This window comes from Salvelinus fontinalis, chromosome 13 (assembly GCF_029448725.1).
Source record: "Salvelinus fontinalis isolate EN_2023a chromosome 13, ASM2944872v1, whole genome shotgun sequence".
Lineage (NCBI taxonomy): Eukaryota > Metazoa > Chordata > Actinopteri > Salmoniformes > Salmonidae > Salvelinus > Salvelinus fontinalis.
This window is the reverse complement of record NC_074677.1, coordinates 45,773,175-45,786,121: the sequence shown is the minus strand read 5'-3', so window position 1 is coordinate 45,786,121 and position 12,947 is coordinate 45,773,175. Positions and strand designations below refer to the sequence as shown.

Genomic DNA, 12,947 nt, shown 5'->3' with positions numbered 1-12,947 from the left:
TCTACAAGAGCACAGACACAAGGGACAACAGACACACTGGTCTCTACATTGCAGATGAGCTGAAGGCAGTCATCAATGACCTTGGATCGTAGAAGGTATTTGCACTGGTGATAGACAAAGCTGCAAACATGAAGGCGGCTTGGTCTAAAGTGGAGGAGTCCTACCCTCACATCACACCTATTGGCTGTGCTGCTCATGCATTGAATCTGCTCCTCAAGGACATCATGGCACTGAAAATAATGGATACACTGCCAAGGAAATGGTTAGGTAGGTGAAGGGTCATCAAGTTATAGCAGCAATCTACCTCACCAAGCAAAGTGAGAAAAATAAGAGCACCACATTGAAGCTGCCCAGCAACACCCATTGGGGTGGTGTTGTCATCATGTTTGACAGTCTCCTGGAGGGGAAGGAGTCTCTCCAAGAAATGGCCATATCATAGTCTGCCGATATGGACAGCCCCATCAAGAGGATCCTCCTGGATGATGTATTTCGGGAGAGAGTGGTATGCAGCCTGAAACTCCTGCAACCTATAGCAGTAGCCATTGCACGGATTGAAGGAGACAATGCCATCCTGTCTGATGTTCAGACTGCTTGCAGATGTAAGATAAGAAATCCGTACTGCCCTGCCCACTTCACTGTTGCTCCAAGCAGAGGAAACCGCAGTTCTGAAATTCATCAAAAAGCGTGAAGACTTCTGCCTGAAGCCCATACATGCCGCAGCGTACATGTGGGACTCTAAGAGCATCATTTTACAGATGTATGTTGAAAACGTTTTTGGGAGAAGTGATGGATCATTGGGGATCAATCAATATTACCTTTCTTTTGTTGTTCAATGAAATCATCCCATGTGAAGAGTCAACTCATTTAATAAAGTTCAAATTGTAACAATTTTTATTTTTATTTATATTGGAAGGATTTAATCATTTGCAATTATGTCAACTTACAATAAGGGCAAATGTTTATGTTTCTGTCTCCATATGATATGGTAAATATATCTAATTCAAAAAACATCTACATTTAATGGTCTAAATATTAATTTGCATATATATACAGTGGGGAGAACAAGTATTTGATACACTGCCGATTTTGCTGGTTTTCCTACTTACAAAGCATGTAGAGGTCTGTCATTTTTATCATAGGTACACTTCAACTGTGAGAGACGGAATCTAAAACAAAAATCCAGAAAATCACATTGTATGATTTTTAAGTAATTAATTTGCATTTTATTGCATGACATAAGTATTTGATACATCAGAAAAGCAGAACTTAATATTTGGTACAGAAACCTTTGTTTGCAATTACAGAGATCATACGTTTCCTGTAGTTCTTGACCAGGTTTGCACACACTGCAGCAGGGATTTTGGCCCACTCCTCCATACAGACCTTCTCCAGATCCTTCAGGTTTCGGGGCTGTCGCTGGGCAATACGGACTTTCAGCTCCCTCCAAATATTTCCTATTGGGTTCAGGTCTGGAGACTGGCGAGGCCACTCCAGGACCTTGAGATGCTTCTTACGGAGCCACTCCTTAGTTGCCCTGGCTGTGTGTTTCGAGTCGCTGTCATGCTGGAAGACCCAGCCACGGCCCATCTTCAATGCTCTTACTGAGGGAAGGAGGTTGTTGGCCAAGATCTCGCGATACATGGCCCCATCCATCCTCCCCTCAATACGGTGCAGTCATCCTGTCCCCTATGCAGAAAAGCATCCCCAAAGAATGATGTTTCTACCTCCATGCTTCACGGTTGGGATGGTGTTCTTGGGGTTGTACTCATCCTTCTTCTTCCTCCAAACACGGCGAGTGGAGTTTAGACCAAAAAGCTCTATTTTTGTCTCATCAGACCACACGACCTTCTCCCATTCCTCCTCTGGATCATCCAGATGGTCATTGGCAAACATCAGACGGGCCTGGACATGCGCTGGCTTGAGCAGGGGGACCTTGCGTGCGCTGCAGGATTTTAATCCATGACGGCGTAGTGTGCTAATGGTTTTCTTTGAGACTGTGGTCCCAGCTCTCTTCAGGTCATTGACCAGGTCCTGACGTGTAGTTCTGGGCTGATCTCTCACCTTCCTCATGATCATTGATGACCCACGAGGTGAGATCTTGCATGGAACCCCGGACCGAGAGTGATTGACCGTCATCTTGAACTTCTTCCATTTTCTAATAATTGCGCCAACAGTTGTTGCCTTCTCACCAAGCTGCTTGCCTATTGTCCTGTAGCCCATCCCAGCCTTGTGCAGGTCAACAATTTTATCCCTGATGTCCTTACACAGCCCTCTGGTCTTGGCCATTGTGGAGAGGTTGGAGTCTGTTTGATTGAGTGTGTGGACAGGTATCTTTTATGCAGGTAACGAGTTCAAACAGGTGCAGTTAATACAGGTAATGAGTGGAGAACAGGAGAGCTTCTTAAAGAAAAACTAACAGGTCTGTGAGAGCCGGAATTCTTACTGGTTGGTAGGTGATCAAATACTTATGTCATGCAATAAAATTCAAATTAATTACTTAAAAATCATACAATGTGATTTTCTGGATTTTTGTTTTAGATTCCGTCTCTCACAGTTGAAGTGTACCTATGATAAAAATGACAGACCTCTACATGCTTTGTAAGTAGGAAAACCTGCAAAATCAGCAGTGTATCAAATACTTGTTCTCCCCACTGTATTTCGCCACCCCCAGTTTTTTTTCTACAAAACTTCATCTAAAACTGTTGAATGGGATTCCTGTAAACAATAGATATTATATTCCTTCTCTTTTAGCCAGGTAAATACTGATCGTCTTTTCTTATTATCTGCTAGGCCATTACAATTGTAACTGGCTATACTTATTTCACCACTTACCATAATGAGACAACTTTCAATAATTTCTATCAAAATATATGTTTGCAAACGTACCATTAAAAAGTAACATGATGATTGAGTGTCTATATAGCTGTACCATATTTGCATTCCTACTAAGTAAACCTCCAATTGGTCCCTACTATTCCACCCGCTAAAAGCCCTCATCCCGAGTTGGATTGTAATCCCAATGCCCGGCAGACCACCCTCGACCCCCTAGATCCCATTAGCCCTGAACCGACTGGGATCCATCCTTTGAAAAGAGCACACAGTGCTCACACATGCGTACTATTGTTTGTACAGATGAACGTGGTACCTTCAGGCGTTTGGAAATTGCTCCCAAGGATGAACCAGACTTGTGGAGATCTACAATTTTTTTTCTGAGGTCTTGGCTGATTTCTTCTGATTTTGATGATGTAAAGCAAAGACGCACTGAGTTTAAAGATAGGCCTTGAAATACATCCACAGGTACACCTCCAGTTGACTCAAATGATGTCAATTAGCCTATCAGACACTTCTAAGGCCATGACATCATTTTCTGGAATTTTCCAAGCTGTTTAAAGGCACAGTCAACTTAGTGTATGTAAACTTCTGTTCCACTGGAATTGTGATACAGTGAATTATAAGTGAAATAATCTGTCTGTCAACAATTGTTGGAAAAATGTATTGTGTCATGCACAAGTAGATGTCCTAACCGACTTTCCAAAACTATAGTTTGTTAACAAGAAATTTGTGGAGTGGTTGAAAAACGAGTTTTAATGACTCCAACCTAAGTGTATGTAAACTTCTGACTTCAACTGTTTCCACCTCTGAATATTCTCCAAAATGTGCAACCCTACACTGTGCCTAAAGCCTAATTGTGAACTTACACAAGTAAGCAACGCAAGAACACAACTACACAAAATGGCTGTTCTGCGTACTTGCGTAGCAAATATATGCAGACATGTGCAACCCCGCAATTTGTATCTCGACGCAACTACACAGGGTCGCAATTGTGTGAAGCCAATTGGGTCTTTCTGTGTTTACTTCCTTAAGGAATAAATTCGGCTTTAGGCCGTAGCTACATTACCTCAGAGGTGTATGGGTCTAGGCAGCCCCAGGGGCTCTTGGATAGTGGGTGGCGGTCAGAGGTCCCGCTGGTGGGTGTGGCCAGATAGCAGTGTTCCGGGAGAGGGGAGGAGTAACAGAAGTTTTCGGAGATCGATCCTGTGCCCTGGTGGGAGGAACAGTTGTAACTGTCCTGGGGAAACTCCCTGAGGAAACTCTCCATACTCAAGTTACCCATTTCATCTATAGCCAGGCTGGAGAACTAGACAGAACAGAGGACAGAGAGGAGAGAGATGAGAACGAGTGTGAGAGGAGAGGGAGGGTTGTATAGGAAGGAGAAGTGGAGAGGAGAGGGAGGGGGATAGATTCCTTATTAAAACGGTGTGGTTTGTGCTACTGTATGTCTGAGTGTAGGGTTTACAATAGCTTACATATGGAGAAAAAATCTGATGACACTTCATCATCATGGGCATGGCACAGTGATAGCAACAATATTTTTGGAGATACTGTTTTAACTGCTTTCTGTGCACTCTACTTACCTCTCCATCTGAAGGCAGTGCAGGTATGGTGGCAGAGAGAGAGAGACACACACACACACATATTCAGGATCATAAAGAGAGAGGGGACCAGAATGATGTCAGCACAATTTCAACACCAAAGGGCAGAATCTTACTGTTATATTATAGGCTAGCCTACACCTGCTGAACATAACATCAAAATACCTCAATTGCAGCCAAGAAATGTGTGAGTATCTGACAGACGGCAATAAGCTACATTTCTATTGATTATGCAGGGCTCTACGGTGACATTTTTTACAAGGAGCAAATGTGCTCTAAGTAGAAAGATGTAGGAGCACAATAAAAATATTTGAGGTATTAAAGCGGCAATCTGCATTTGAAACAATAAAGCATTCTCAGCGCCACTGTTTCTGTAAAAGGTTGAGGGACGCGGTTGGTGAAACGAAACAACACTCAAATTCATAGACAGATGGATGCATCCATGATATCAAAATGACAGTTTGAACTATGTTTTGAGGCTACACAGTGTTTAATTACATTTACTTTGTTTACAAACCTTGGGAAAATAAGCGTATATTTTGGCTTCTGATGTGGTACGACAGTTAAACTAAGTTATGGGGCATTTTAAAGTGATATTTTTCAATAATCAATGTGTTTACATCATTCATTTATAAGTCCAAAAAGTGATGTAGTAACTGCAGCAAGCCCCTTTAAAATATAAGAATTGCCAGCAATAACAAAATACAGTGTTTAGGAGCACCAGAAAAATGAATTTTTAAGATTGGGCCTATGAATCCTAGCTACTTTTGAAGCAGTCCCTTTTCCTTTCTTTGTGCTACCACATATTAGCACCACTGTGGCTGCAGGACATTCAAACAATTATTCCATGAGTGATTTTTTCTTCCTAGGGGCACTGGTTCCAGGTAGCACAGCAAATTCCATGTAGCACAGCTGGCCACTCCATTATAGACAGAATACCAGCTGACAGCTTCTTCCCTAAATAGTTCCCGCATAGTTTGGATCTGTACTTTCGGTCATTGTCCTGTTGTAGGAGGAAATTGGCTCCAATTAAGCGCCGTCCACAGGGTATGGCATGGCGTTGCAAAATGGAGCGATAGCCTTCCTGCTTCAAGATCTCTTTTACCCTGTACAAATCTCCCACTTCACCATCACCAAAGCATCCCCAGACCATCACATTGCCTCCACCATGCTTGACAGATGGCGTCAAGCACTCCTCCAGCATCTTTTCATTTTTTTCTGCGTCTCACAAATGTTCTTTTTAGTGATCCGAACACCTCCAAATTAGAATGGTCTGTCCCTAACACTGTTTTCTAATCGTCCTCTGTTCAGTGTCTGTGTTCTTTTGCCCATCTTAATCTTTTATTTTTATTGGCCAGTCTGAGATATGGCTTTTTCTTTGCAACTCTTGCCTAGAAGCCCAGCATCCCGGAGTTTCCTCTTCACTGTTGACATTGAGACTGGTGTTTTGCAGGTAATATTTAATGAAGCTGCCAGTTGAGGACTTGTGAGGCATCTGTTTCTCAAACCAGACACTCTATTGTACTTGTCCTCTTGCTCAGTTGTGCACCGGGGCCTCCCACGCCTCTTTCTATTCTGGTTAGAGACAGTTTGCCCTGTTCTGTGAAGGGAGTAGTACACAGCGTTGTATGAGATTTTCAGTTTCTTGGCAATTTCTCACATGGAATAGCCTTCATTTCTCAGAACAAGAATAGACTGACGAGTTTCAGAAGAAAGTTCTTTGTTCCTGGCCATTTTGAGCCTGTAATCGAACTCACAAATGCTGATGCTCCAGATACTCAACTAGTCTAAAGGTGGCCAGTTTTATTGCTTCTTTAATAAGTACAAGTTTTCAGCTGTGCAGACATAATTGCAAAAGGGTTTTCTAATGATCAATTAGCCTTGTAAAATTATAAACTTGGATTAGCTAACACAACGTGCCATTGGAACACAGGACTGATGGTTTCTGATAATGGGCCTCTGTACGCCTATGTTGATATTACATAAAACAATCTGCCGTTTCCACCTATAATAGTCATTTACAACATTAAAAATGTGTCTACACTGTATTTCTGATCAATTTTATGTTATTTTAATGGACAAAAAAAACTTTTCTTTCAAAAAGGACCCAAACTTTTGAACAGTAGTGTGACATAAACCCTCAAAGTTCCAGGATGGTTTGAAAATGACAGCCATGTTAGTCAGCAAGAAATCCAAACCAGTCTAAAAAATAAAAAAAATAAAGGCATGTGATATACACTATATATACAAAAGTATTTGGAGACTCCTTTAAATTAGTGGATTCGGCCATTTCAGCCACACCCGTTGCTGACAGGTATATAGAATCGAGCACACAGCCATGCAATCTCCATTGACAAAACATTGGCAGTAGAATGGTTCTTACCCAAGAGCTCAGAGACTTTCAATGTGGCACCGTCATAGGATACCACCTTTCCAACAAGTCAGTTCTTCAAGCTTCTGCACTGATAGAGCTGCACCGCTCACCTGAAAGTGCTGTTATTGTGAAGTGGAAACGTCTAGGAGCAACAACGGCCCAGCTGCAAAGTGGTAGGCCACACAAGCTCACAGAACGGGACTGCTGAGTGCTGAAGCGTGTAAAAATGAATCACAGTTCACCATCTGGCAGTCCGACGGACAAATCTGGGTTCACCATGCGCAATGCCAAGTGTCGGTTGGAGTGGTGTAAAGCTCGCCGCCATTGGACTCTGGCGCAGTGGAAACGCATTCTCTGGAGTGATGAATCACACTTCACCATCTGGCAGTCCGACGGTCAAATCTGGGTTTTGCGGATGCCAGGAGAAGGCTACCTGCCCCAATGCAAAGTGCCAACTGTAAAGTTTGGTGGAGGAGGAATAATGGTCTGGGGCTGTTTTTCATGGGTCGGGCTAGGCCCCTGAGTTCCAGTGAAGAGAAATATTAACTCTACAGCATACAATGACATTCTACACGATTCTGTGCTTCCAACTTTGTGGCAACAGTTTGGGGAAGGCCCTTTCCTGTTACAGCATGACAATGCCCCCGTGCACAAAGCGAGGTCCATACAGAAATGGTTTGTCGAGATCAGTGTGGAAGAACTTGACTAGCATGCACAGAGCCCTGACCTCAATTCCATCAAATACCTTGGGGATGAATTAGAATGCCGACTGCAAGCCAGGCCTAATCGCTCAACATCAGTGCCTGACCTCACTAATGCTCTGGTGGCTGAATGGAAGCAAGTCCCCACAGCAATGTTCCAACTAGAGGTCAACTGTTTATGATTTTTCAACGCCGATACCGATTATTGGAGGATCAAAAAAAGCCGATACCGATTAATCGGCCGATTTTTTAAAATGTATTTGTAATAATGACAATTACAACAATACTGAATGAACACTTATTTTAACACATCAATAAAATCAATTTAGCCTCAAATAAATAATGAAACATGTTCAATTTGGTTTAAATAATGCAAAAACAAAGTGTTGGAGAAGAAAGTAAAAGTGCAATATGTGCCATGTAAGAAAGCTAACGTTTAAGTTTCTTGCTCAGAACATGAGAATATTTGAAAGCTGGTGGTTCCTTTTAACATGAGTCTTCAATATTCCCAGGTAAGAAGTTTTAGGTTGTAGTTATTATAGGAATTATAGGACTATTTCTCTCTATACCATTTGTATTTCATTAACCTTTGACTATTGGATGTTCTAATAGGCACTTTAGTATTGCCAGTGTAACAGTATAGCTTCCGTCCCTCTCCTCGCTCCTACCTGGGCTCGAAGCAGCGTTACCCATGCAGAGCAAGGGGAATAACCACTCCAAGTCTCAGAGCAAGTGACGTTTGAAACGCTATTAGCGCGCACCCCGCTAACTAGCTAACCATTTCACATTGGTTACACCAGCCTAATCTCGGGAGTTGATAGGCTTGAAGTCATAAACAGTGCTGTGCTTGTGAAGAGCTGCTGGCAAAACACGCGAAAGTGCTGTTTGAATGAATGCTTACGAGCCTGCTGCTGACTACCACCGCTCAGTCAGACTGCTCTATCAAATATCAAATCATAGACTTAGTTATAACATAACACAGAAATACGAACCTTAGGTCATTAATATGGTCGAATCCAGAAACTATCATCTCAAAAACAAGACGTTTATTCTTTCAGTGAAATATGGAACCGTTCCGTATTTTATCTAACGGGTGGCATCCATAAGTCTAAATATTCCTGTTACATTGCACAACCTTCAATGTTATGTCCTAATTACGTAAAATTCTGGCAAATTAGGCGGCCCAAACTGTTGCATATACACTGACTCTGCGTGCAATGAACGCAATAGAAGTGACACAATTTCACCTGGTTAATATTGCCTGCTAACCTGGATTTCTTTTAGCTAAATATGCAGGTTTAAAAATATATACTTCTGTGTATTGATTTTAAGAAAGACATTGATGTTTATGGTTAGGTACACATTGGAGCAACGATACGCACCGCACAGTTCCTAGGCCGTCATTGAAAATAAGAATGTGTTGTGTTCTTAACTGACTTGCCTAGTTAAATAAATGTAACAGTATAACTTTAAACCGTCCCCTCGCCCCGACACGGGCGCGAACCAGGGACCCTCTGCACACATCAACAACGGTCGCCCACGAAGCATCGTTACCCATCGCTCCACAAAGGCCACGGCCCTTGCAGAGCAAGGGGAAACCCTACTTCAGGTCTCAGAGCAAGTGACGTAACCAATTGAAATGCTATTAGCGCGTACCCGCTAACTAGCTAGCCATTTCACATCCGTTACATAAAGATTAAATAATGGTGTAAAAAAATAACAAATAAATCGGCCAAATCGGTGTCCAAAAATACAGATTTCCGATTGTTATGAAAACTTGAAATCGGCCCTAATTAAATCGGCCATTCCGATTAATCGGTCGACCTCTAGTTCCAACATCTAGTGGAAAGCCCTCCCAGAAGAGTGGTGGCTGTTATAGCAGCAAATGGGGACAAACTCCATATTAATGCCCATGATTTTGGAATGATATTTTCGAGGAGCAGGTATCCACACACTTTTGGTCATATAGTGTATCAGAAATGTTGTAATAGCATTATTGTCAACCTAAAATGATGTAATATGTTTTATACCAATTTTCTGTATAAATACCCTCTAAAATATATGTAAACAGACCATAAATGCCTAAATTTCAGTGGTGTAAAGTACTTAAATAAAAATACTTTAAAGTACTACTTAAGTCGTTTTTGGGGGTATCTGTACTTTACTATTTATATTTTTGGCAACTTTTACTTTTCCTTCACTACAGTCCTAAAGAAAATAATGTACTTTTTACTCCATACATTTTCCGACACCCAAAAGTACTCATTACATTGTGACAGGAAAATGGTCCAATTCGCACACTTCCCTGATCAACATCCCTGATCATCCCTACTGCCCCTGATCTGACGGACTCAATAAACACAAATGCTTTGTTTGTAAATTATGTCTGAGTGTTGGAGTGTGCCCCTGGCTATCCGTCAATAAAAATTGTGCCTTCTGGTTTGCTTAATATAAGGAACTTGAAATGATTTATAATTTTACTCTTGATGCTGAAATGTACTTAAGTAATTCCATTTACTTTTAATACTTAAGTATACTTACAACGCAAATACTTTTACTCAAGTAGTATTTTACTGGGTGACTTGAGTCATTTTCTATTAAGGTATCTTTACTTTTACTCAAGTATGACAATTGAGTACTTTTTCCACCACTGCTAAATTTGAGTTGAGTTGAGTTCTTGGAAAGCTATATGTGCTATTATATGATAAAATATCAGTACTTGTTGCAATTACAACTTGTCTAAGTCCTATACTCAACTGATTTCAGCCAGTGTATGGCTGTAAATTGACTGCATTGTTTGAATAGAATGTTGGCATATTGGCAGTTTATTAGAAATATTTATAGAATCATTCATCTAAAACTGTCTGGCTAGTTAACAAACATACAGTGCAGATAAATTCTTCTAATTCATTATTTTACACAATATCATTTCACAGCACTGGCAAACCATGGTTGACCTTTATCCTATCATAAGGTTCATGTCCATTCTAGTATTCTAATTAAGCATTAAGGCCCAAGGAGGTGTGGTATATTGCCTATATACCACGGCTAAGGGCTGTTCTTGCGCCCACCGCAGTGCCTGGACACAGCCCTTAGCCGTGGTATATTGGACATATTTCACAACCCCCTGAGGTGCCTTACTGATGTTAGATACTGGTTACCAACGTCATTAGAGCATTACAAATAAATGTCATACCCATAGTATATGGTCTGATATTCCATGGCTGTCAGCCAATCAGCAATCACGGCTCGAACCACCCAGTTTCTAATTCTTAATTATATGCCCAGAAATGTTAAAGTATGTCATGTTGCTAGGTAGCCAATGTGCCTGTGCAGCTAGCTTAGCTAGAATTTGTAGAAAGTCATTTGGCTACAACTAGCTAGCCCAAGATGTACTCTTCAAGAGCCAACTGTTACTCCCTAAGGTCCAGGGCCCTTATATGTTATTTACTGAGGTAGACTCGCTTTGGGAGCCAAAACAGCCATATACTCCATCTAAACAGGAATCGATTCTCAATCGTGATATCTAGAAACATAAAGCCCTTTACTTTCATATGACATCAAAATAACTTCACAAATGCAACATATAGACTTACTGTACACTGTTTTAACCAGATTTCACTTTTGCAGCCGACAGTATTTTTTAATGACAAGTTTTGGGAGCCTTCTTCCATTACACAGGTGTTCAGAGCATGCTAGATAGCTAATTAGCACTCAGTCTTCCGTAAACACGCGCTGTAACATGGAGATATGGCTGTCTGGGAACACTAACTCACTAACTACACACTAAGGTGTGTATCATAATCATAAGGTGTGTATCAAACGTTGTTTTTTATTATTACAACATTTCTTGATGATATAAAACGATCCTTATGCTTCCCAAAACGTACCGCAATCGATGCGTATTAACGTTCAGACTGAAAACAGAAAATGCCTTCATCCAATGACTCTTACACGTGTAATGTAATGAAACGGAGTCATGATCACAGGCTAGATAACTAGTTAACAAGACGTTTAAGAATTGAATTCACCCTCACCACGCTGTAACTAACATCATGTAGCTATGTACACAGACATGAACACCTGCAAATAAGACTTATTAGACTAGCCTACCTGGAAGGCCTTCATCTGTCTGTGTGCCTGGAGTGGGAAAATGTTTAAGGTTTTAGCTCATAAAAGTTAGCTTTGTAACCCACTCAAATGGCATAATGCCATGTTATGACTAAATAACCCATGTCCAACTGTTATCTCTATACAACAAAGTCACACATGGACAAGTGGGAAGCAGGGAAGTTACGATTTGTTTTCTAGTTGCTAGCTACCTCAACCTGGTCTCAGAGCACTTCATATTATTGTAAGTAATCCGAGAAACTCACATTTAGTTTGATATGTTACGTTTCGTATGGTATGTATTAATTTGTGGATATCCATCATCCATTTCGTGTAATGTTACAAATTACAATTTGTATGACTTGTTAAGAACTTGAAAGATGTCCAATATGTTACGAATTCTAGTCAATGCCACTGACATTGCTCGTCCTAATATTTATACATTTCTTAATTACCTTTTTACTTGTATATGTGTGTATTGTTAGATATTACTGCACTGTTGGAGCTAGGACACAAGCATTTCGCTACACCCGCAATAACATCCGCTAAATATGTGTATGTGACCAATACAATTTGCTTAGAATTTTCTAAAAGTATGATATGTTACAAATTCGAATTTGTTGTGGCTAACATTAGCTAGGTGGCTTGGTTAGGAGCAAAAACGTACTAAGTAGTTGAAGTTGCTAATCAGCTAGCTAAAGTACTCCGTGATGAGATTCGAACAAGCAACATTTGGGCGGCTAGATGTTCGTGTTTTGTCTTATGTAGCTAACGTTAACCATATCAAACCTAAGAAATCATACTAACTTGTACATCCCGGATTTACATGTACTATGTTACGTCTACTATATGAGACCAGGATGGCTACCTAGGTAACATTCTCACTGTAGCATGGAATCGAAGCTGTTTTCAACCCACAATAAAATACACAAGGCAAACTAACGTTAGCTGGAGACAGCCAATAGCTTATTTGGTGTAACGTTATACTGCAAAAGCAAACGGGACGGGTGAAAATAAAGGTGTTATTTTAGTCGATATTGATGTGGCTGGCTTATTATGGTCTCATTTTTTGTCTACAATTTGTGTTTACCTTGTTCATCGTTGTACATTGTATTTATGTTGTCATTAGATAGCGAGGTTCTCAACGGTTAGAAACGTTACATTTAAAAGTAGGCTATATAACCACTGCGTTCGGGCACCAACATATAAACAGCAAATCCTAAAATCCGCGCGCTCGACGACGTGCCAGTGGCGCCAAGATACACTACAGCATGTGTTACGCCTCATGTCCATCAGATGCATCAAACGCTTTGCGTTCCGCCAGAAGTA

General features: G+C 40.9%; 1 protein-coding gene across 1 annotated transcript in view; it reads right to left on the bottom strand.

Annotated features, from left to right (window-relative positions):
* The window catches only part of LOC129867854 (septin-4-like), a 32,577-nt gene extending 19,860 nt beyond the window's left edge, over positions 1 to 12,717 (bottom strand). Inside the window, exons 1-2 of the mRNA XM_055941338.1 lie at positions 12,709 to 12,717; positions 3,899 to 4,138 (exon numbers count right to left, since the gene is read on the bottom strand). Coding sequence (XP_055797313.1) covers positions 3,899 to 4,138; positions 12,709 to 12,717 — 249 coding nt within the window. The remainder of the gene's footprint in view (positions 1 to 3,898; positions 4,139 to 12,708) is intronic.
* Positions 12,718 to 12,947: the final 230 nt, after the last annotated feature.